The following is a 23,050-nucleotide window of genomic DNA, read 5'->3' as shown; positions in this document are numbered from 1 at the left end:
ATAATAGTTTTCAGTAATTGTATATATTATAATACAATACAGTCACAAGTGTTAAACAAGATTGTGTTTTAAAATTAGTTATTATGCATAAATCCAGACTATTTGTAAATTGTAAACATTTAATAGTAATTACAAGTTAATGTAAGAAGTTAAATTGTTTCAAATAACACAATTTCTTATAAATAAATTTACATAATACTTAGTCATAGTATTTAAGCCACTTTAGGCTGCAAAGACTAGATGAAATTGTAACTTGAATTTCTTATTATCTAATTACGAGTATTTAATCAGCACACAGTATTTAATCAAAATATGTTTTTGAATTGGCAAGTAAAAATGTTCGTACAATTATTAAGTACTATTATAGAAATATTAATGTCGTAAGATGTTTATTTAACATGCAGCTGATTATATTATACTTTTCAACTAAACAAAATAGTTGAAACATTCTGTTTCTCTTGAAGCGCGTATTAGCTGAATCGCATTTAATAAGAAATAGGGAATAATTTTCAAAAATTTTAAATATTACTATCGACTAAGAATAAAATCGCTTTGATCATTCACTAAAAAATGATAAACAAATGCAGCCTTTTTCCGATCAATTGTTGCCTGTACAATTTGAGTACTGCTTCTGTGATTTTTATCACCCCTACTTCGTGGTGGATCTCTTAAGAATATCGATCCAAATATCGTTGCTATAAAATAAACGAACGAGCAGTGAGTTTATTAAATGTCATGGTAATATATAATTGAAAAAGAGCTACGTGAAATCTTACCGAGAGTTTTTGCATCTAATTCGTTATCTTGAGTATGATTTAATAATTCTTGTAAAAAATAACATATGTAAACAAATACCGTTCTCCGTATTTCTGGAAGCTGCATTACAATCTGGAAAATAATTAAAACAGTATTTAACAATATTGAAGAAACCTGGAAAAAAGGTTTGTCAAGTGTTTGCCTAGATTCACTTTTACGGAACTATACCTGTTTGCATTGCGAGTAATTTGTCGCTGCAGACAAGCAAACACTGTGAAGGTTGTATGGGATTAAAGGTTCAGCTGTACATTCCAAGAGTAAGATTAGTGCTTCTGCAACCGAGTGTACGCTACCAGCTTTGTAAAAGTTAAGGAACCATAAAATTAATTAATATTTTGTATAGAAGATTGAGAGTAGGATATTTAGATTAGGATACGCATTGGATCTTGGCTCCAGTTGTCTAACCAATTTCTTATAGCTATAATTTCACTGTGCAATCCTGGTGTTTCAAAAAGACCTGTTGTTTTTATGCCATGTCGATACAATCTGTCAACTAGTAGCCAAATTTCCTTCGGTATAGCATATGGTTTTTGAGAAAGATTTTTATTATTCTCCTGTGAAGTTATAATATAAAATGATATTAAACTTACTATAATATTTCATTATACCATTAACTTAAAATACTTACAAGTTCCATTAATCTACCGATAGGAATTTCTCTTATTGGTACTGGAAGGTGAACCAAAGCTTCTATTGAGGAACCAAAACAACTCCTTTCATAAGTACCTAAGAAAATTATTCAATTTGCTTCTTTTGTTCCATAAAAGTGAAACAGTGCTAAAATATTAATACCTGTAACAGTTATGAATATATCCTTTCCTCCTTCAAGATGTAAAATTAAAATATCATACAATTTATCTTCTCCGGAATTTAATTTGCAAGCTGATCTTTTGTCCACATATATTTCAAACCTAGTATCACACTTCTCTCCTAAAATGTAATGTACATATATATATATATGTATTTACATAAGAGTATGAAGTAATTAATTTGTGCTAAGAATAAGATGAAAATATTATACCTGGTTTTATAAAGCCTTTAAATGGTTCGATATCCAACCAGTCTTTACAATAAGTAGTATCACCTAATTTCTTTATGAATTCAAATTGAACTGGTACCTATGAATAATATAATCATTATATAAATGATGCATGTCTTTATTTTTTGAAAGCTAACTTACCTGTCCAGTATTAGCAATGATTAGTTCCTTGCTGCTAGGTTCGAGAAATTTTAGCGTATCAAATATGATTTCTGTTGTATCAACCATCACTTGAGGTAAAAATTCGTTTTCTAATTTATCAAGCTTCTTCATAACTTCTTCGTGAATTTTTCGGTATTTCGCCATATCTATGATTCTAATCTATAAGTTATCAGATGTTGAAAGTTAACACTGTATACAGTACTTAACTCTTCGATTTAAATATTTATATCTACCTGAGAATCGAAGATTGCACTAACTGGTTTATGATCTGAAATTTTTAATTCAGAATGACTTCTATAATCTATTGATGTAATTGCTTCTCCCTTCCATAATATACGATCACACCATGCCGGTGCTCTGCCTTTCTCACTATGATTTAAATAAATTATATATAATAAAAATAGAAGCACTGAAAACTGTGAATATAAAAGTTCTTAATGCAATCAACAAACCTCGAGTCCCAATTATCACTGCCTGGATCATATTTGTACGTTGGTTTAAATGTAATTTCAGCCTCATGAAATCCTTGTAATACACGACCTAATCGTCGTTGTTGACCTAACTGGTCTAAACTTAAGACAGGAGCATAGTCTCCTGCATCTATGTATTGTTTAGCAACTACAACGTCCATTTCTGTTATTCGATAATTCAAATCTCCTAACCAATAGATCTGGCTATATATTAGAAATAGATGGAAATTAATATTTTTTAAATAATCTTCTACTGTAATATATTTTGAAATAAAATAGTCGAGAAGAAAAGTTACTCGTGATCTTTAAAACTTTTAGGTGGGACATATTTCGCAAAAGATAGCCGCGTGCATATATCTGCATAATCTTGATTTCGTCTCTCATATTCCTCGCAATGCGCTGCTAAGTGAGCATTGACAAAACAGATAGATGTATTATGAATGGAACAGCTCACTGCTACACCTCCTTTGTTACCCTGATAAAAGTAGGTTTGTTAGAATATATATGGTGTTTTAAGATTGGTCAGTTATAAAGAGTATTACCATTTTACCCATGATACCAGTGCCTACTGTATCAATTGATACATCTTTTATGTATGGTGCATGACTATGTAAAGCATATATAAGTAACATCATACCCACTAGTCTTACAATAGCTACTTGGTCATAAACACCATCTGGATGAAGAGATTTGGCTACAACTTGTCTATAAACATAGTAATAGTATCAATAATAGTGATATTGAAATATTGTTTAGTAACCTATGGAGAGTAGGAAGAACAATAATATTTGTATCCACTTTTGGTCAATTTTACATCAGTGTCTAGTGCACATTAATAATATTAATCCTACAAAATTGAATTTGAACAATGAAGAAGAAGACAGTGATAGAAATATAGGGGATATAAAACTTTGTTCTTCATTCTCTGGAAGATAGTAAAAATAGACTCTCATAGATTTTTTTGATCTTTCATTCTTTAAACTTATAAAATCAAATATTCTGTTGCAAATTCAGTACCTCCACTCTTCTTCTCTTGGTGTATCATTGAAAAGAAATGCTTCTTTAGTCAAATCTAATTCTTGAAAACCAATTGCATACACATCTGGAGGTGTTTTGTCATAACACAACCACTCTTGTAGTCCGATACCATTTGGTGGCTGACCATTTACATTCCATGTACCAATAAATATACTGTAATAAAATGGTTAGAGAATACGGAAAGTGGAAATATTGTGTCTAATTTATAAATATTATAAAACAAACCGAAATGTTTTACTGTATGTATAATCATCCTCTTTACATGCCATCTGATATCTTACTGCTGATTCTCTGGCAGCTACTGGTGATTTGCCAGACGCAATGCTGCGTCTTGTTACAACTAATACTGGACTTTCTAAATCTACCAGCTGTAAAAAATATCTTTGAGTGTCTATTGTTGTCAACTTTCAAGTGTATGTGTTGATTGTAGCATAAAATGTACTAACAGGATCAGTATTATCTTGTACTTCTTCATCAGTATTAGAATTCAAATTTCGTGTGTTTCCTGTTAATTTCTGAACCCATGAAAATTCTGATGCCGAATTCTTAGTTTTTTGATACACTGAAATTGATTAAAATACATTCTATAAATATGGAAGCAAATTCGTATTTTTTAAAACAAAATTATAGAAATGGAACTTAAATAGAAATTTGCCAATACTGAATATTTAAATTTAACAAAAAAGCATAAACATTTACAGTCTATTAATATTACATGTTTACCTTCTATGGCTCTAAATATTTCAGACACTAAGGAACTAGTTACTACTCCAGGCCTCATTTTAAATACTAAATGTAATTTTCTTGATGTGACATTTAGATAAACATCTAAACCGTCTTGTTGCTTTTCGTCAGTATCTAATGAATAACATTGATTAGATAATATGTAAAACTATGTATCATGATATTAATCTTACTGCAAATACATAGAACAAAGAGTAAAACAAACTGACATACTTATATTACATTTAAAGTCTTGATCAATGGGTAATACTCTTTCTATGGTAAGATCACTATAAACTTGAGGAGGCGTTCTTGAGGTAATTAAAATAACCAATGCATGAGTGGTTCCTTTGTTGAGAAGTGCTACAATTCGTGCAGCTCTCATCCAACCTTGTATCAATGATGCTTCCATTGCCTTTACGTATGATTAAGGTTTAATAGATAAAGTATACATATATACATGCTCATTGAAAGCAACGCAAACGACAATATTATTCTTTGTCAAAAGGATACAATTATTACAGTCTCTCCTGAAACAAACTTTGATTGCACTATGATTGATTGTTCTGATGATGACATATTTATCGATGTCATTATGTATTAATATCCCGATATACTTAATACAAACTTCTTAAACAATATATGAACCTGTTCATGTGAAATGTTAAGTATTAGTAACGTTATATACTGATACTTATTATTGGAATATTTTACTGTTATATTTAATAAGAATACCAATTCAAAATTATATGTATTCTTGTTTATATGAATACTATTCGAGTAGTAGTAGTAACTGACGATTGAAAATAACATAAATGTAACTCTTTAACATGCAGTTAGATAAAGTAATTTTTATATAAATTGCTTTATATTATTCTATGTAATAGAAAATACTTCTCTTCTTTTGTGCAACACGTTACCTTATCTTATTTACCTTATCTTATATTGAAAATAACTATAATCGCATTTTTTCATATAAACTATAAGTTATCGCATCCTTTTAAAACACGTTCTGGTGTTATTACTAAGTAATCTTTATTCTAAATGGTTTAAATTATCTTATTAAACGAATAGGAATGGCAAAGTATTGTGATTGACGTTAGGCATGATTAAATTTGTTTCCTTCCTATGTGTCAAAGAAATCAGTGGTATATAGATTTGTAAATAGTTTCATATATACATGCATGTATACATCACAGTATACATGCTTTGTGGAAATAGTATCTTGGATTCTGGCGCTTTGTGAAATTAACACTCCCCAAAATCGATGGTCATCCAATAGGAGGGAGTTTTATCTAGTGGCGTCGTTTCTCATTAGTTAGCCGCATTTATGTTTATTGTGTCGTACGAGGTATAAACATTTTACACCCCACTCGTGCATACAAAGTATTTTCGTGAAACGAGAAAAACATACCGGACTTATTTTTTTTCTATACTTCTTACCAGGTAAGGAACAATTTTCTGTATAAATGAGAAAATTGAGTAAATTTCTCGCAATTCTTATTATTCCCCTAGGACGCAGAAAATTCCCAGTTTGAAAAAGAAGCTGACTTCCTGAAGCGCCGTAGGCGAATCTTCCTTTTCTAGCGCATCCATTGACCATGCCGTTTACTGCAATGGCGGTATTGGTATCTCACGAAGAAGAAAGTAGATTTTCTGCAAAGTAAGTGAATGTTGTTTTTGTTTTTTTTTTCTCTTTGTACACCTATGTAGAAACATAAGGTCGTGTGTTTTTAAGTGAATATTTATGTAAAATTTGTGCTATTGCAACGTTACAGGATGATCACAATTTGAATGGGCAAGGTCTAGTTATACTTTTATAGACTACAGAATTCAGTTTCTTCCATATTGATCAGTGTGCTAGCCAATATAACGTAATCTTACTTCTAAAAAGCAAAAAAATCCAGTTATCGATAGTAATTGTTCCTCGAGGAGTTTACCGCCTTGCAAGAATACGACGCCAAAAAATTCGCGGTAATCTTTCCCGACATCTTAGGTTAGGATGATTTAAGCATTGTTTGATGATTTCATGTAATTCAAATACAATTTCCAAAATTATCGTTCGAAGTACTTTTCATATTCTCATATATTTCCTTCTTACGTTTGTTATTTGTTAATATTGTACCGAATAAACCTTATACAAATAATGCACACATGCACGCATTAATTGTTTAAAAAATGTTGAGGGAAAACAAAGCAGCTGATGAATTTTATGAAATCTTCATATTCAATGAGCAAAAATATAATTTTTCTAATGTGATATTGACCTGTTCGATCCTGTACATGTTATGCATATAAAGATGATAAATTGTACAAAAGTTTTATTTGATTAAATGTAACATCTCATTTTAATGTATACATATGTATTACATAAATACGAAAGAAATTTTTAGAGAAAATATATTAATGCTAATGCAAAATGTAATGTATCTATCAAGAAATATACATTGATTTATCCTTTGTCATATGTAATTATAATTTTAGGTAATATTTGGTATTTTATTATCTGAATGGACAATAAGGTGGATGCTTCAGAAGTAGAAAATATTTCAATGATCGGATCGTCTGAAATTTTTTATCTGCCTGAAGTCGCAGAGATATCAGAGGTGTTAGATTCTACGGGTCTCAGTCCATTGACTTCTTCTTTAGATCACACCTTAACTCTTCAGGAGGATAAATTGCTTTCATCCGAAGTTAATATGGGCATAGAAGACACATGGTACTATAATTTATATTTAATTAATTAATATTTTACACAGCTAATTACATCATTGTTCTAATTTGATAATTTCATTGTAGGACTGAAGCGAATAGTTCTACATCAGATTATGCGATACCCCTTCCACCTCCACCAGGTTTAAATGATTTCACAGATGTTGGCGCAGACCCTATTAGCGATAGTGGAACTGCTATAGAGTATGGTCCATTTTTACCTCCTGGTACCCCAGCTCTGAATAATCTGTTTTCAGAAGGTGGAGATTCTCAAGATGATTCACCTATGGGTGAGTAAAAATTAGAAATAGATTCATCTACTAACTGAATTTTGTTTGATAAACAATGTTTTGTTTGTATTTATGTTATAGAAGATGTAGTTTTACGCGCTGGAGTATGCGGTCTGCGTAATCTTGGTAATACTTGTTTTATGGCAGCTGGTTTGCAATGTTTAACTGCAACACCACCGGTTCTGCGACATTTTTTGGACTTACAGCAAAGGGGGGAAAAATTACCTCCTCCCGGATCATTGATGGCACACTTTAGTGTACTCCTTGGCAAAATGTGGTCTGGCAAATACAGTGTTCTCAGGCCTACCGAATTTAAACAAACATTAGGAGCATATCATTCACAATTTAAAGATTATAGACAGGTAAATTTGGGATATATAATGATTGGTAAAGAATTTTAATAATTGTAATGATAATTATAATATTAATTAACAGCATGATTGTCAAGAATTTCTCGCACTTTTACTGGATTCTTTACATGAACAAATGAATACAGCAAAATGTACAAAAAATTGTCAAACTCCATCGTCTACAACCACTGCCAATGCGATTAATTCATTTGAGAATTCGAACGGGAAAACCATGTCCCCAGTCACTGCCACTAGTAATTCCAATTGTAATACAGATTTGTTGGAAATGTATGATTGTTTACCATCACCAGAATGCCCAAATAGTCCTAATGTCACAATGGCAGGTTCTCCAAGAGGTAAAGATATTTACTATAGACTTGTAACAAATAAAAAGTGATATATAAAATTGCGCAAACTATTCACTAATTTTTTATTTTTAGATCTAGGCTCACCGATAGGTGAATTGGATAGCATTGCAAATTCACCACGAGGATCACCTTTAAATGATGGCGACGACGATGAAGAGACACTCGATTCTGATGAAACTGTTGAGGCAAAATCAAATACGTTTATTCACAATGAAGTCGATGGAAAGAAAAATGATGTTACACCTTCCTTAAGGTTAGAGACATTAATCGAATTATCGAAAAATGTTCCAAAATATCACGGTCTGTATGATATCCATAAAGAAGCAAAAACGAGCAATGCAAATTTCTTAGTAACGCAGCAAGAGTGTAACAATGAGATTCACTACGATTCTCAAAAGTTTCCAAAAGAGAATGTTCGTAGAATGCCTTTAGATAATTCGAATCTAATGGAAAACCATGATTTTGACAATAAAAGTGTCAGCGTGAAAAGAATAAAAGAGGTCAATGTCCAGAAAGTCAATTGTGGCGTAGATTATGCGTCAAGCGGCTCAGATATAGAGTACGATAATGGTTTGGAAAAATGTAACGTGAAGCGTATGAGGCTCGATGATCAAGAAAAGAATCATAAACGTGACGGTCAGGGAAGCATTAGCTCCCAATGCACACGAGTTTCACAAAGTTATGGGAACGGTACTATAGAAGCACAAGATGAGATGGAGGCTGACAAACATTGGGCTAAGCATTTAAAGTCCAATAGAAGTATTATCGTCGATACTTTTCAAGGACAGTTTAAGAGCAAGGTAAATTTGAAATAAAATTTGAATCGTACGTAATATTTCGCCATTAAGGAGACTATACGTTGGGGTAACTAACTTAATTAATTTGTTTTTTACCGTAAAACGTCTCCTATATTATAGTTCAGTTGTTATACCTTCTTGTTTTAAGAAGCACCAAAAACAAGTCTCATTCTGCTGATACATAACAATGCCCGAACTATTTAATAATGTATCTGTAAACGTAAGTCTCGAACCATTTGTATTTCCATGTTTTTCTCTCTTTATAGGTTGTTTGCGCGGTATGTAATCATGTATCAGTAACGTATGAGCCTTTTATGTATTTATCAGTACCGCTACCTCATGCAATGGAGAGACAACTAAATGTTACGTACGTTCCTGCCAATGGCGATCAACCTATAAGGTGCGTTGTTTCATTAAACAAGCAGTCGCGAATTGGAAAATTGAAGGAGGAGCTGTTAAAAACGCTTGGCAAGGAAAATATTGCACTGGCAAACATTGCACTCGCTGAAGTTTTAGAAAATCATATATCGAAGATTCTGGTAAGTATACGAAACTTAGTTCATTTGTATGTAAGTATGTACGAGTAGTCGCATTTTCAATGCAACTTTTCTCATTTAAACTACAGCCTGTACATATGTTTCAAGAAATTTTTATTCAATTGGTCGACTCACTCTGGCTCTGTATTATTTCAAAAACGATCTGCGGATTTAGCAGATGTTCGGCTAATCAGATTGTTCAGATAATACGACTTTAAACATAATTTTTTTTTGAGGATATGCATTTTCGGTACGAGTAACAATCAGGGTATCGTAATCGTATTCTATGTCGTGAAAAAGAGAACGGTGCGTGGGTTTTTATTTTTGATACGAATTCAATCATGGAGGGTGAAGAAAGCGGCTTATCGAGCAGCCTTGATAATCGCTGATACTGCCCTCCAAGAGTAAACGTTGTGGAAGAACACTCTCGTAGCGTAGAGCTTAGTTACGAGGCTACATTCCATCACACAGATTAAAACTTTTCATTTTCTTCCTTCCTTGATATGATTGCATCCTCTTGATATTGCCCAATCGCGGTCTTTACTTCTCATCAATATTACTTAACCCTTGCACCGTAGATGTATCGAGAATTATGTATTTTGCTTGCTGTAGCTTATCGCACTAGACGGAATTGTCACTGTCGAGTTCTACATCAAGGTTTTACATTTAAGGATGACAATACACTCTTGAGACACATCAATGATACGAATCGTTCTATATACGCCTTTGAACTCACGGAACCTCCTGATGCGTACACTTCAGTACCAGACGCGGGCGGAGATCGTTTAGCGGAGGCTGACTCATGTCAAAAATGTACAGTAACCGGAGAGGAAATTCCATGTACAATTTGCCTCGAGGAATTGGACGGGGATTTAAAGAGGCACAGTGGGAATAGCTGCAACTTCGTTATGTGCGAGGCTTGCATCGAGGTATGCAGCTGTTTCTTGTTTTACTTTCATTCAATAAAATATTGGAATCAGTCGTAAGTCGTATAACTTAACGTATAGTTGTAATTGATGCAATAAGAAAACCCGATGATGAAAAACGGCAGCTTCAATCTAGCGGAAGGGGTGTACAAGCAAGGTACATGGTTACTACTATTTCACCTCGGGAAGGTCTGAGATTAAATCAGCGAACGTTCTAGCCGGACGGTACCATAAGGGTACGTACGGGAACCAGAAATAGCTTTGCGTTGCCAGCTTAGCCTGGGAAACTTCATTCGAAGTAGAGGTGTTTGGAAACGGAAAGATGGAAACCCGTATGATTCGCGATTTGAGTACAATCCGCAAGCCAGAATATTTACGTTCTGGAACTCAATTCAGACTAATCTGAGGCTGCCGTATACTGAGGGTATTACATACCACGTATTAATGCTTCCGAATTTTTCTCGCTAGAAATAATAATTCGATTACATATATTTAAATCTGTTGTTCGTCACAATCGATACTATGCAAATGATTATTTTACTTTCAATTCAACAGAATTATTTCAAGAATCAAACGGAACCGCAAATGTGTCCAATGTGTTCAACCTACATGACTGCGTCGTCTTTTATTAAAATAGATCAAACAGGCCGACCGAGGCCTGCAGTTAGGATCTTAAGTGTACCGTTGGTTCTGCGTCACGATACAACAAACGAAACGACGAACAACCGTAAAGGAACGAAACTTTTCGGTTACCCGCATTTAGTAAGATTACCTTCGAGAGTAAACGCTAAGGACTTGTACGATATTGTAAGAAAAAATGTGCCGCAGGAAGGAAATTACACGCTTCATTTTGTTACAGGACAGGTTTGTATACGGTTATTCGCTATTTTCTTTCTTTTTTTGGCTGTAAAAATATTAATTTCAATTAGTAGCAAGAAGTTGAATGAACTCATAAGTACTATAGTAAAATAAGTTTATAAATATATGACTTTTTTACGTAGGGTCACCATTGTTCGCGTTGCATCTATACTAAACATTGCACCGGATGTAGCGTACCCGAAACGGGCATGGTAATCTTGTATAACGACGATACTTTAGCTGTGCGTTATACGGAGCAGGTTCCTAAGATCGCGTCTCCTATAGATCATGTCAGCGTCAGCAAACAAAGGCCTCATCATCCTTTGTCTTTGTACGATTGTCTTCAAGCATTTAGTCAAAGGTAGCATTTACTATGAACGATTAAATTTTGTTACTTTAAGGGTCCCTTAACATTGAGTCGGTAATGTAAGGTTTTACGAGATTTATATATTTCGTAGTGAAACTTTGGACGAACACAATCCATGGTTTTGTCCCAAGTGCGAACGAAATCGGTGTGCTACGAAAACCCTCATAGTTCATAGATACCCCAAGTTCCTTATAGTATATCTGAAACGGTATGTCGATTTCTGGTTATATAATGATTTAATTATGACACGATCATTTTGTTGCATACAACAATTGTGTTTTCTTTATGTAAATTACAGATTTGTATTTTACGAGTGCGCTAGTATGAAATTGGATGATAAAGTTACATTCCCTTTGGTTGGTTTGAGTGTAGGTCAACACTTATACGATCTATACGCCTGTGTTTGTCACTTTGGAGGTATAATCGTTATTTCATTCATTCTTTATTAATGCGATCAAGTATGATATTATATCTTTACGTATTTGATACCACCATAGGGGTTTCGGCTGGACACTATACGGCATATGCAAAAAATCCTCGCACCGATGTATGGTACTACTACAATGACGAAATTACGAGCAGACAGAAACCTCAGGAGGAAGACTTTAGCAACGCTTATATACTTTTTTATAGTCGGCAAGGGACCAATTTAAAATCGTGCAATATATAACCAGTGCTGGAACAAAGAAACTGACAAACAGACTGCGAGACGAGAAGAACAAGGAAGAGAATAGGATATTGGGACTCGAGAGAATGGCTTACGGGATGTTGCGTTTACAAGTTGGTCGAGCTACATCGTATTGAATGGAATATTGCTCAGAAAAACTCACGATCTATTTTTCCTAGTGATCTCCTCATGGTTCGCCTCTGTGTCTCCTTTCCTTCCTTACATTGTCCAGCTTTCCTGCTATTTTCGAATTCTTGGTAAATCTCTTCAAAACAGATTGTGCAGGGTGCACTGTATATACGTGAAACTTTGTTAATTGTCGAATGTCGCTATCGATGAAGTGAATTTAATTGGTGATCATTGATTCGATTCGAAGATGTTGTGCAGTTGTCAAATTGTTGATGTCACTTAACTGTGAAAGCAGCAGCTGTGTTGGGGTGGTATAGTTGAAACGATTCGAGAAGAACTAAATACGTATTTATACCAGATATAGTGCGTAAACAGTTACGTCGAATTTGTACAGTAGGTGATTAAACGTAGACATTGAGATTTTGAACAGACGTAATTTATTAGTGAATAAAGGCGAACGTTACGACTAGAAAGACACTTAAAGAGTACGATCGTTAACGATGGTGCGTAACCATTCATTGTATCATTATTTCCTTTTTACCCGGAACGGATACAAGACTGCTGAGATGTTTTACGTGTAATCTGCATGTACATTGTAGCAAAAAGAACGTTGTATTTGCAGATTATTTATTAAATTAGTTTTGTTTGTAATTTTATTACAAGGTAATTCATTTTACTTGTTATAATATGCGCTCGTATCCACACGCGTACAGAAACACACGCATGCGTTTATAACACATAATCATCATACCCGTTGTTAGTGTGCTATTTGTGGCCCGATAACACTATTATATATGTCTTTGCCGTATAAGTTATTGTAAAAATTATGGTAAATCAAATTGTTCCAATTTTTCCGGTCGAAGCAACTTGTCAGGCTAGAAAGTTGATTATACTTGTATTATATTTGTGTTTACTTAGCTCGTGTAACTTTGTGACTGTTTTTTCGTTTCCTAATTAACTAATTACCTAGCATGTATAAGTCATCGATGACCTTTCGACTATAATATATTCTTGAATCGTGTCATCGTTTAAAAAGAAATGTCTTTAAATATATCTTTTTGGAAAGAGAAGAAAAAAGAAAAAAGAAAGGAAGAAACGTAAAAGTTTTGAAGTTGTTCAGGTATATCGAGTAATGTTGAGTTTTAGTAATTTGCAGTTCGTATTCGGGAAAGAAATAACAAACGTTCTAATTACTATTTGAAAGAGTGTAATTGTATCTTTATAGCCGTCGAAAATTTATTCGAGAGAGAAATGTATAAGTACAAAGAGTTGAGATATGCAAAAATCGAGGGGAAACTAAGGCCACCGATAGGATAACGATTAGGTACGTTAAATATGTATGTAAAAGACGATTCTTTGGTATGTACATTAAAAATCTTATTGATAAATGTTTCGCGATAAATATGTAACGATCAAAAACGTTTATTCGCTCGATGGTGTCAAAAATACGCCATTAATTATTGAAGAGCGGTACTCGGAAACTTTTTAAATATTTTAACGATAACCATGAATAATGGTATGTTGGTGTTAGAATATATATTTCTCGAAATTTTTCTCAACCGTTCCTTCTTCTAACATAAAAAAAACTACAGTTATTCTACCCTCTCGTTCAAACGGTGATGTACATGATACTTTTGTCCCATATATCACTGGTTCCAACAGCGTTCGACTAATTTCTTTTCTTTTACTTTTCGACGCGTCTCGCAGCCTCGCCGAAACATTGCGATCGTTTAGTTTAAAGACACTGTGAACCATACCAGCGCTCCGGGGTGTACCAGGCCGCCGATCTCGCAATTTATCGTTCGAGTTTCTCCGTTTAAAACGAAGAGCGCATCGTTCGACGGACTGACCATGTACTTGCCAAATATGCCGCTCTGTACGATAGGTCTATTGGGGTTTCCCCATTTTGTTAGATCTGGCGGCGTTGCTTTACCCACTCCCGTTATCATTTCCACTTTACCTGTGATAGAAAATGAACAGTTTTTTAATGTATTCAATATAACGTGGTGGTAAGTATCGCTAGTCATGGAGATTCATTTTACCAGTGGACAGGTCGAGAAATAGAATGTTCTCCTTGTCGATCGATGACGCGTAAATATCGTAGCCGTGCGTCGTTTGCGATGGATAAAGGGCAATGTCACTGATATTCAACGTTGTTTTTACATCGAATGCGAATTTCAAACCATCGGCTAGAAGCATAGAATTATTGATTAATCTCAATGCGAGCACTGTTTCGTTATTTACCTTCTAACGTAGAATAAAAAACATTCTAATTACGCAATATCTCTTGCACGACTAGAGTTACGCCTGTGTCTTGCTTGTCCAGCGTGACAAGGTGTCGAGAGTCGGGTGAAATAGTGGGTTTCCCTAACAGATTTGGTTTGTGAGCGAGAACGGTGTCTGTTAAATAATCCAATAACAGTTGACCCGTTGGTCGATTGGTAACTGGTTCCTGACATTCAATTATTACGAATCCATCTGAAAAGTAATAGGAAATTGAAGTAAACTTACATGAAAGACGTCCACCCGATTGATAGATCTCGGGAAGACTGACTCACATAGGACTGAAAATTGGACGTTCACTGGGACGCAATTGTAAGCACTTAAATCAGCGCTACGCGTATACTTCATGTTCTTCAGATCGAGTTTATACATGTTACGTTGATTCGTGTGGCTCACGTATCCGTACTTGAACCTGTTATCAATATCCTGAATGGATTGAAGAATACGTTATAACAGTTTTGTTTAGACGAAACAGAGGTAGACGATAACTTCCAATAGTTAAGAAACTCACTTGTTGTTCGGGTATATAAATGTTTTGAATAATGTCGAATTGCGCATCGATAGGTTCTGGGCGAATAGCTCGATGTTTCTTCTTTTGTGCGGCATCTTCGATCACTTGCACCGTTTTTACGTCGATGTCCTTCTCGTTTCGCCAGTTAAGTATCCACACTTGGTCTAGGGAGGACACGTACCAGAGTTGAACAGGATTTTTATCCGTTGGCACCATCTGATAATTGCATGAGGCAAGATTAGCTTTTAACAGTTAACAGTTAGCATTTAATCGATTGTGGTATAATTAGCCAATTAAAATTTACTCACGTCGACTATGACCATTTGTATTTCACTGATGACGAGCACGCGATCTTTGTTCGGTTGACTGACGTATACGTACCGATTCGCGACATTGATCGCGCGTCCCCAGGAACAAGGAACCCCGACAATTCCGCATACGTGTTCCTAGCACAACCAGATTAAAAAGGGCCGGTGGAATTGAATCATCTATGTGACAGAAAACCGTACAATAATAATACAATACCGATTTTACCTGAGTACCAGGTATAACGTCCGTGGAGCGAATCTCGTGTCGTGGCCGACACGCGGATGGCTCGTACACCAAAATGCCCCATTCGTGAAAGGAAAAGAATCTTCGTTCCTCGTTTTCGGTCGCTAGATAGAACACGAACGTCATTAATTTGTCCACGTATTTAATAAATTACTTATCTTTATTTATGCATTTCCGATCTACTTCATGCGTGATGAGGGAATTGTCCCTTGAAAATGAACGAGTCTGTAAATGCGGATAACTAAGTAATGACATCTGTCACAAAATCGATAGGCTAACAGCATCTCAGCATACAGACATTTTCTCGCTTGTTTTTACTTGCATCAGTTCTCGGTTTTTACGACTTACTCGGGGTAGGCTGTTCTTGAACCACCAAACTGCTGATGTCTCTGGTCACACCACCGACGCTGCTAGCTTGGCACATATAAGCACCCGTATCGGCGTAATCTACGTTCTTGATGATGAGTTTAGTGCCGTTTCCAATGAGGTCGTACTTGCCCGGTTGATCGTGATTCAATGGCTCGTCGTTTTTCAACCACTGCACCCGCGGAAGTGGTTCACCGGCTACGTGGCATCTGATGTTGGCCTCTTCCTTCAAACGTTTCGCTTGAAACCGCGGCGTTACCTTCACCTCAGGTATAGCTGTGAAACAAGAGAGTTTAGAGAACTGGGAACAACTATGTTCTCGTATCGATGGCTCCTATCAGCGCGCGAAATAGCTTACTGTGAATAGTTAAGACATGTGTCTGAACAACGTCTTGATTTCTGACCGCGTGACAAGTATAATTCCCAGCGTGTATCAGTTGCACTTTCGTCAGATAGAGGCTGCCGTCGTTGAAAACTCGAATCTATCGGGGAAGAACGGTTAACATTGATCGTTGCTGGTGCGTGAAAGTTGGCTTGTCACTGTGGTTTAATTATCGAAGCTCTTGTCGATCATACCTCAGGCTCGTTTAGCGTTTCTAAATCGACCTCGTTGCGTTGCCAGACTAAAGGCGGAGGCGGCGTGCCGGTGACATCGCACTTGATTTCCACGTTATCACCAACTCTCGCGGAAATATGGTTCACCTCAAGGGACTTGTCCAGCGACACTACTGAGACACCTACGAAAGATCGTGCTGGTCTAACCCTTTGCCTTGCGACGTTTAATTTAATTTCATTACATTTAATTTCATTTAATTCGTCAACTATGACTTGCGACTCGTGCTGTTTTTTTTATTAAAAATTCCAGAGTATCTCCATTCCACCGTACACGTACGCGCACGGTCTATATAGATGTGCACTGGCACATCTTGACTTATATCAGAAGTTACCAAGCAAAGAATGCCTTTTTGAACGTTCGGATGAAAGACTCTCGCGAAGTTCTTTACTTTCGCTTCCACTGTGACAACAATTTTCAGAAGAATACTCACTGTAAAGTTTGCTGAACGCTTCGTAGAATTCATTCATGTTCAGTTTCCCATCGCCGTCCGTGTCGTCGTAGCTGATCATGTGTCCCAGATTGCAGCCTCTGCATAACTCTTCCAAATCTTCATTCTCCGCGAACTATCACGTAGAACACACGTGTAAACACCGAACGAGCCGATCACCGATAAAATAGAAACATGGCAGAGCCTTACCTGTTCCAATTCTTCGCGTTCCAAATTGCCATTGTTATTCCGATCGTAATGGGAGAACATTATACTGACCAGGTATTCCTTGCTGTGGTTGTCTTGAGACATTAATCTCGCGTGGTTGTAGAGCAGCAAGTTATCCTGGCAAAGAAAACCAAGCTGTTAGTTGAACACTACGATCATCGGGAACCAGATAGCTGCCGGTTGGAAGCCAAATTTGATCAACTCTGTGAGAGTTAATCGTTTGGTTTCTGCAAAGTTAAACGCTAAGTTTCTTGAACTTGGCTTCTGAACGACTTCACTGTCTTCTTTTAAATCTACCTTCATTATTTCGTACTCTTGATTCGAGCACTCCTTCGAATCAGAATCGTTCTTCTCCGGTATCAAGTTGTCCTTCAACGCGTCCTTCTTTCGGTTTCTGGACCTCGGGTACGAGATGATCTTGCCCGTTTTGGGGGACGTTCTGTTCACGTGCAGGGTTCTTCGGATGTGCGCGTTCACGATGTCTGCACAAGATTCAAAAGGAGGAGGATTTTGATTAGAGACACACGATACGACTTAGTCTCTGTTAACGACAATGTTTTAATGTCGGTTAAAGGTGTTTCAATGTTTGGTTAAACGATGAAACAGCCTTCGTACCGTGGTGCAGGCATCGCATGAGCCTGCTCCTGGTCAACGGCGATCCAGAATGGCAGGCGGCTCTGTGCAGCTCGCAATGGTTCGCGTAGATGTTCCCATTGCTCGCGCAGACCGGTCTCTGTCTTCGCGGGCATTTTCGTATGCAAACGCAGAGGGCCACGGTGCTGTTGTCCGGCGAGATCTCGCACTCCTTGCCCACCCCGCAAAACTTTTGCGCGCAGGGATCGATCGCGCGCGTACCTGCAACGAAAACAAGGGGATCGTCACGATTTCACTCAACAGCCCCGGACGATACAACCGAGAGCTAGCCTCGAGCGATAGATTCTGGAAATACACGCGCGATTCGTGCCGTGGCGATGCGATTCGGACCGATTCGAGAGGATCCTCCCGAGCCGGAATTATTTAAATCTTTCAGGCACGAGGTGCATCGCGCACCTCTCCGTTACGCCGCGGAATTCACGATCTTCCTGTCATTCGGCGGAGTTCGTTTGTTCATCAAAGAGACCTTTGAATGTTTTATTAAAAGGGGTTTCTTCCTTCGTCCACTGTAGTTCCGAGCTCTCTTCTGTCGCGGGCTTTTAGGAACGGGACGCGTGTATTAAATGAAAAAGAATTACGGGTCTCGGATAGGAATTTCGCGTTCCCTATACATTTTATGTCGAAGGCGGAACGGTTAAATTCTTAATTAAGCGACGACTGGATACATAAATTCATCCCGCGGTATTGTCGCGTCTAGCGGGCCGGAATAAATGTTTCATACGCGCATTTGTTGCGATTAATATGGGCGCCGGCGGTAATCGACGTTAATCAGCGTCCAGATTTCGCGAAATTTCCCCTGCGATGCTCGCGAGTAATTATACCGGCGATACTAATAACGCGACTCGCGTGACTCCGTCTGTTTATACAAATTCAATCGTTTCCTGATAATTTTAATGCAGCCGATACCCGCTCGATGATTGGTACCCGGTCGCAGTCGTGTCGATCGCGTTCGATTTCATCGAGTGCAATGCGAGCGACGCGGGCGACGTCGAAAAAAAAAAAAAATAGTCGACTCCCTCGATTTGCACGGTTCGCTTGTTTGTCCGTGAGGAGGGAAGTTGCTCGCGTCTCAGGTTGTTTCTCAACGGAACGACGCCGATTTTGCAAATGTGCGCGATCTTTTACGCGGTCGCGTTGACATTGATTCTCGCGCTCGTGCTCTACGTGATCCTCGCGGCTTATCATTTGGTTTGAGTCGAGAACGAGGAGGAATTGAAACGCGAAAAGAGAAAAGGACACAACCACGAATATCTCTATCGGCATTCAAATCGTCGCGGCGCTGATTATCACCGGCGTGGTGTGCTTTATCCTCAAGATACAATACTTATAAGACCCTCTCTCCGCGACGATGAACGACCGTTCGGTTGAAAGTATAAACGGATGGATCTCCCTGCTCCCTTCTCGGTCTCCATTTTACACGGCCGCCGCTCGGGGGTGAATTCCAGCCGCTACGAACAGCCCCATTGTACGTCGCAAATTATACATTCATCGGTAGAATCGTTTAATTAAAGAAAACGTTGAACGCGACGCCGGCGATGGGAGAAAGTAGCGGGTTCGCGGGCGCCCCAAAGAATAACGCGAAATTCGCTTTAGAAAATTTCGCCGCGGCGAATAAAGCGTTCACGGTACAGATCACGGGAATGGCCAGTGATTTCATTTTTTTTTCTCCTCTTTTATTTTTTTCGTTTTCTCCTACCTCCTTCTATTTTATTCTTCCGCCAAGCTGTATCAAATGCACGCCGCGTGTAAACGCGTTCATTAATTTTTTCCGGCGTGCTGGCCAGTTTGTTGGCCTTTCAATTTTCGCGTTCTTCCCTGCGACGAGCAAGAGAGAGAGCGTGTAGACTCGTACGTTCATTTCGCGTTGGTTCTATTTTCTCTGTCTCTCCTTTTTTTTTTTAGCCACATCGTTTCCCTTTTTCCATGGTATTCGTATGCCAAGGATTTTAAAGGAAATTACGTATATTTGCACAACAGCGCACCGGTCTTGTTCAGAGATATCCTTATTTTCGGAAATTGTTGCATTCTCGGAGAGACTCGCGCAAATTTCTTTTCCCTCGAGCGTTAATAACGCCTCTTCCATTTTTAGACTTACCACGCGCGCGTAACCCGTTGATATTTCTTATAAACATCTAGCGAACGACCGAGGACGCGTGTAAAAGAGGAAACGAAGCCGTTCGTGGTGTGCTCGATTAGATTAGAATCGTCAACTTACTTTCAGGAACGTATGACTCTTCAGGAAGCGAGGACCGATCGATCGGCGGCGGTATCGTCATCGAAAGGCTGTCACCGTTGGACGATGACGCATCGTAGCTCTCGGCCACGGTGAAGTCCCGATGTCGCCTCGAGTGCTGAAAGGAATGAAAGATGCATACGTAAGAACCGCAGAGAGGAAACTGGGTTAAAGGCGCGAGAGGGTCAAGAAAGAAGTCTCGTGTGGCTGTCGTTGTCAGGGTGAATCGATGGCGGTAGCGATCGGCCGTTCAGATTAGGCACGATCGGGCTCCCGAGGAAGTGCCATCGTTAACGAAAATTAGAGCAGGCCACTCTATCGGCCTTCCCTGGACGAGAACACGGAAATTTCCTTCACGTTCGACCACAGTCGGATCTCTGCCCGTTCCCAGGTTCCTCTGTTCTTTCCATTCTTATTAAAACGTTGAACCGGTCGACGACGGGGAAGAAAAAAACCTGGCGTTATTAGCAAACTTTGTTACCAAGTAATCTCTGCTGCGCTCGAGCCTGTTGTCGATACGAAACATCATCCTGTGCTGTGAAAATTAATCTTCTTAAAAAAAAAGTGAAATAAAGAGTAAGAAGAATTGCTGCGAAGATGCTTCGAGAGAGAGAGGGATAGATAAATTGCTTGGTATCGTCGGCGTCGCGAGCTTCTACGTTTTATAACCGATTTCGACTAAAGTAAAAGAAAAAAAGAAATAGATAAAGAAAAGCGAATGGGAACTACCGCGAAATCCTTCGGTGTACGATCTATATTACTTTCTTTGAGTATTGTTTCGTCTAAAAATAAAGGGTCGCAGCAGCGTTTGACGTTCGTCCGACGTTATATTCTTCCCCTGAATGAAAGATGATAAAGTATCGATGGCGGGAGACAAACACGTTAGAGGGTCAGTTCGGAACGAGCATCGAGTTTCCTGCACGCTCGATTTTTCATGTACGCGGTACAGGGTATAGCCTGGGACGGTCGTCGCGTCCTCGCGGAAAAGCACGAAAGGAAAATACGAATTGGGTCCGCGGATATCTCAAAGCGATCAACCGGGCGCGCGCCGGGTTGGTCCGCGCCCGGGGTTAATATACGGGGTTGAAATATCATAGCGACATCGGGAAATATGAGTAGTTCCAGGGCCCATTCGTTCCCGTGGCCGTGTTATTTCACCGGCGAAATTTACGAGTGGCTCCCGCCGCGCTCCGTATCTCCATTAGCGTCGCCTAAAATTGTTCATTCACGGAACGGGTGTTTTCAATTACTCCCTGAAATTACCGGCCACCGGGGAGAACAACTCTTTGAGAGGGAACTTTAAGAATTAATTCGGATAGTCTGAGAACTCGCCTTTAAGAATCATTAAACTTGAAGCAGCCCGTGAACCGTTTCCCGTTGGAATGTTGCTTTTCCCCTCTAACCGTATTTCCTAAACACACTCGTTCGCTTCCGCCGGCTATTATACGATGTACGTACACACATTTACATATAACGCGAGGGGCCATTTCGCAGAGTCACTGTCTCTTAAAGCTATTGGTACTTGAATCTAATGACCACTCGGTAAACCATCTGAAGCTCGATGCTCTGCGATCGCAATTTTTCACTTTAACTCAGTCGAGCTAATTAAATGTAGTTGTACGAAGATAAAGATAATTTCAAAGAAGAGCCTGTTATATTTTCTTTGCAAAAATAGAATCGTGCGTTTCCTTTACACTGAATTCGATGTATGAAGCCTGAATGTATATATATATCTATCCAGTCTAGTAGAAACGCGAGTTCGTAAAAAGGACCAATATCTCCTGCTATACTTCTACTGAAATCGAGAAATGTGTCTTTCGCTTCATTTCTCGACCAAATTACCTATCTGACCCCCGTGGACACTTCCACCAAACACCAGCGAGCCGTTCCTTCGTTGTTCGTGGGGGGGCTTTATTAAATCGATCATCGGGACGCGAACAGCCAATTCGTTTCGAGCAAATCGTGATTTCGTTCGGGGCAAGGACACGTTCGCACGTCAGCTGCGACGCGTTCGATGCAGCGCGTCCGATCCAATTACGGCCAGCGATTTCGTTGGTTCCGCGACTTGTCGTATTCAAACGTGTTATTTTCGATTGTCGATTAACGTCGTCAGCGAGACCGATGTCGTTGATTACAGGACGGCGTTGCTTTTAACGATACGCTCGACGCTCGTCGAAGTTACGATTTTCTGGGTTGCGAGCGGATCTGGCTCGGGTTTCGCGCAGAACGCTCGCGAGGACTCGCAAACTCGAAGCGCTCCGTGATAGGAGAGAAGTTGGGGTAAATATACGGAAAAGTATAGTATAGCTGACATGCTTAGACGTTCATTATGGGACAAGATCGTAAGGTAGGAAACTAGTCGGCGGAGCAACAGCGGAATGCTCCTCCTCGTCGTGAAATTAAACGCCGGTAAGTTTGCCCGTACGTATACGAAATCACACGGCTATTATTTTCTGCGAGATAATTAAACGCCGCGAGGGAACGGTTAGCGTTCACAGCGAGCGGCAACTTCTTGAATGAGGATGGCAATTAATAGACGAATGTACGCGGGTGTCGCAGATGATGTCGCGCGAAGGACGGAGCGAAATCGGAAGAAGAATCGGCATGGAAATTGGCCAGTTCGCAACGCTCGAATTCAGTTGTCAGACGTTGTTTGCATTTACATTTATCATGGGCGTCGAGCAATCAAATCCGCTTCAGGCCTGCGCGGCGAATTATCCTCGCGTGTAGCAGGATGTACAGGGACAAATGCCGGCAGCGGTCCAGCCACCTATGGCACTGGGTAAATTCTGGCACGCCGACAATTATGTTGGACTACAGCGTTACACGATCCACGGTGCAAGCGGTGTCCAGCATCCTGGTGCACATGCATCAGAACAAACACTTCCGGTCAACATTAGCGGAATGGCCAGTATACACGCGGACGCATACG

At 38.6% G+C, this 23,050-nt stretch overlaps 3 protein-coding genes across 6 annotated transcripts in view; 1 reads left to right on the top strand and 2 right to left on the bottom strand.

Annotated features, from left to right (window-relative positions):
- Nucleotides 1-4: 4 nt before the first annotated feature.
- On the bottom strand, nt 5-4,956 carry Ocrl (Oculocerebrorenal syndrome of Lowe). The gene is made up of 18 exons (XM_076898656.1): nt 4,762-4,956; nt 4,483-4,663; nt 4,249-4,383; nt 3,972-4,087; nt 3,751-3,893; nt 3,505-3,678; nt 3,030-3,192; nt 2,784-2,962; nt 2,470-2,691; nt 2,251-2,386; nt 1,997-2,176; nt 1,838-1,934; nt 1,609-1,746; nt 1,445-1,542; nt 1,193-1,370; nt 985-1,112; nt 777-888; nt 5-695 (listed from the first exon to the last, which is right to left on the bottom strand). Exons 1-18 carry the CDS (start codon nt 4,840-4,842, stop codon nt 529-531), a joined length of 2,628 nt encoding a protein of 875 aa, XP_076754771.1. The 5' UTR covers nt 4,843-4,956; the 3' UTR covers nt 5-528.
- An 810-nt stretch (nt 4,957-5,766) lies between these two features.
- On the top strand, nt 5,767-12,899 carry LOC143425113 (uncharacterized). 3 transcript variants are annotated; one of them, XM_076897624.1, is made up of 14 exons: nt 5,769-5,911; nt 6,027-6,222; nt 6,733-6,967; nt 7,048-7,250; nt 7,332-7,612; nt 7,686-7,956; nt 8,041-8,768; nt 9,032-9,304; nt 9,973-10,230; nt 10,783-11,091; nt 11,229-11,446; nt 11,544-11,660; nt 11,751-11,869; nt 11,950-12,899. In XM_076897624.1, the coding sequence occupies exons 3-14, from the start codon at nt 6,759-6,761 to the stop codon at nt 12,120-12,122; spliced, it is 3,159 nt and encodes a 1,052-aa protein (XP_076753739.1). In that variant the 5' UTR covers nt 5,769-5,911; nt 6,027-6,222; nt 6,733-6,758; the 3' UTR covers nt 12,123-12,899. The 3 variants fall into 3 exon arrangements, with proteins under 3 accessions (XP_076753741.1, XP_076753739.1, XP_076753740.1); XM_076897625.1 differs by having other exon boundaries at nt 6,027-6,244; XM_076897626.1 differs by lacking the exon at nt 6,027-6,222 and having other exon boundaries at nt 5,767-5,911.
- A 1,028-nt stretch (nt 12,900-13,927) lies between these two features.
- The window catches only part of Fstl5 (follistatin-like 5), a 41,690-nt gene continuing 32,567 nt past the window's right edge, over nt 13,928-23,050 (bottom strand). The window contains exons 3-17 of one of the 2 annotated variants that reach the window (XM_076897631.1): nt 20,101-20,236; nt 17,847-18,086; nt 17,529-17,713; nt 17,214-17,348; nt 17,007-17,139; nt 16,537-16,697; nt 16,319-16,442; nt 15,943-16,236; nt 15,577-15,698; nt 15,351-15,488; nt 15,043-15,258; nt 14,807-14,957; nt 14,526-14,726; nt 14,291-14,437; nt 13,928-14,208 (exon numbers count right to left, since the gene is read on the bottom strand). In XM_076897631.1, coding sequence (XP_076753746.1) covers nt 13,979-14,208; nt 14,291-14,437; nt 14,526-14,726; nt 14,807-14,957; nt 15,043-15,258; nt 15,351-15,488; nt 15,577-15,698; nt 15,943-16,236; nt 16,319-16,442; nt 16,537-16,697; nt 17,007-17,139; nt 17,214-17,348; nt 17,529-17,713; nt 17,847-18,086; nt 20,101-20,236 — 2,613 coding nt within the window. In that variant the 3' untranslated portion in view covers nt 13,928-13,978. The remainder of the gene's footprint in view (nt 14,209-14,290; nt 14,438-14,525; nt 14,727-14,806; nt 14,958-15,042; nt 15,259-15,350; nt 15,489-15,576; nt 15,699-15,942; nt 16,237-16,318; nt 16,443-16,536; nt 16,698-17,006; nt 17,140-17,213; nt 17,349-17,528; nt 17,714-17,846; nt 18,087-20,100; nt 20,237-23,050) is intronic. The other variant, XM_076897632.1, reaches the window with a different exon arrangement.

The sequence above is a fragment of the Xylocopa sonorina genome, chromosome 7, assembly GCF_050948175.1.
Source record: "Xylocopa sonorina isolate GNS202 chromosome 7, iyXylSono1_principal, whole genome shotgun sequence".
Taxonomy (NCBI): Eukaryota; Metazoa; Arthropoda; class Insecta; order Hymenoptera; family Apidae; genus Xylocopa; species Xylocopa sonorina.
The sequence above is the reverse complement of the archived record's forward strand: the minus strand, read 5'-3'. Positions and strand labels throughout refer to the sequence as shown.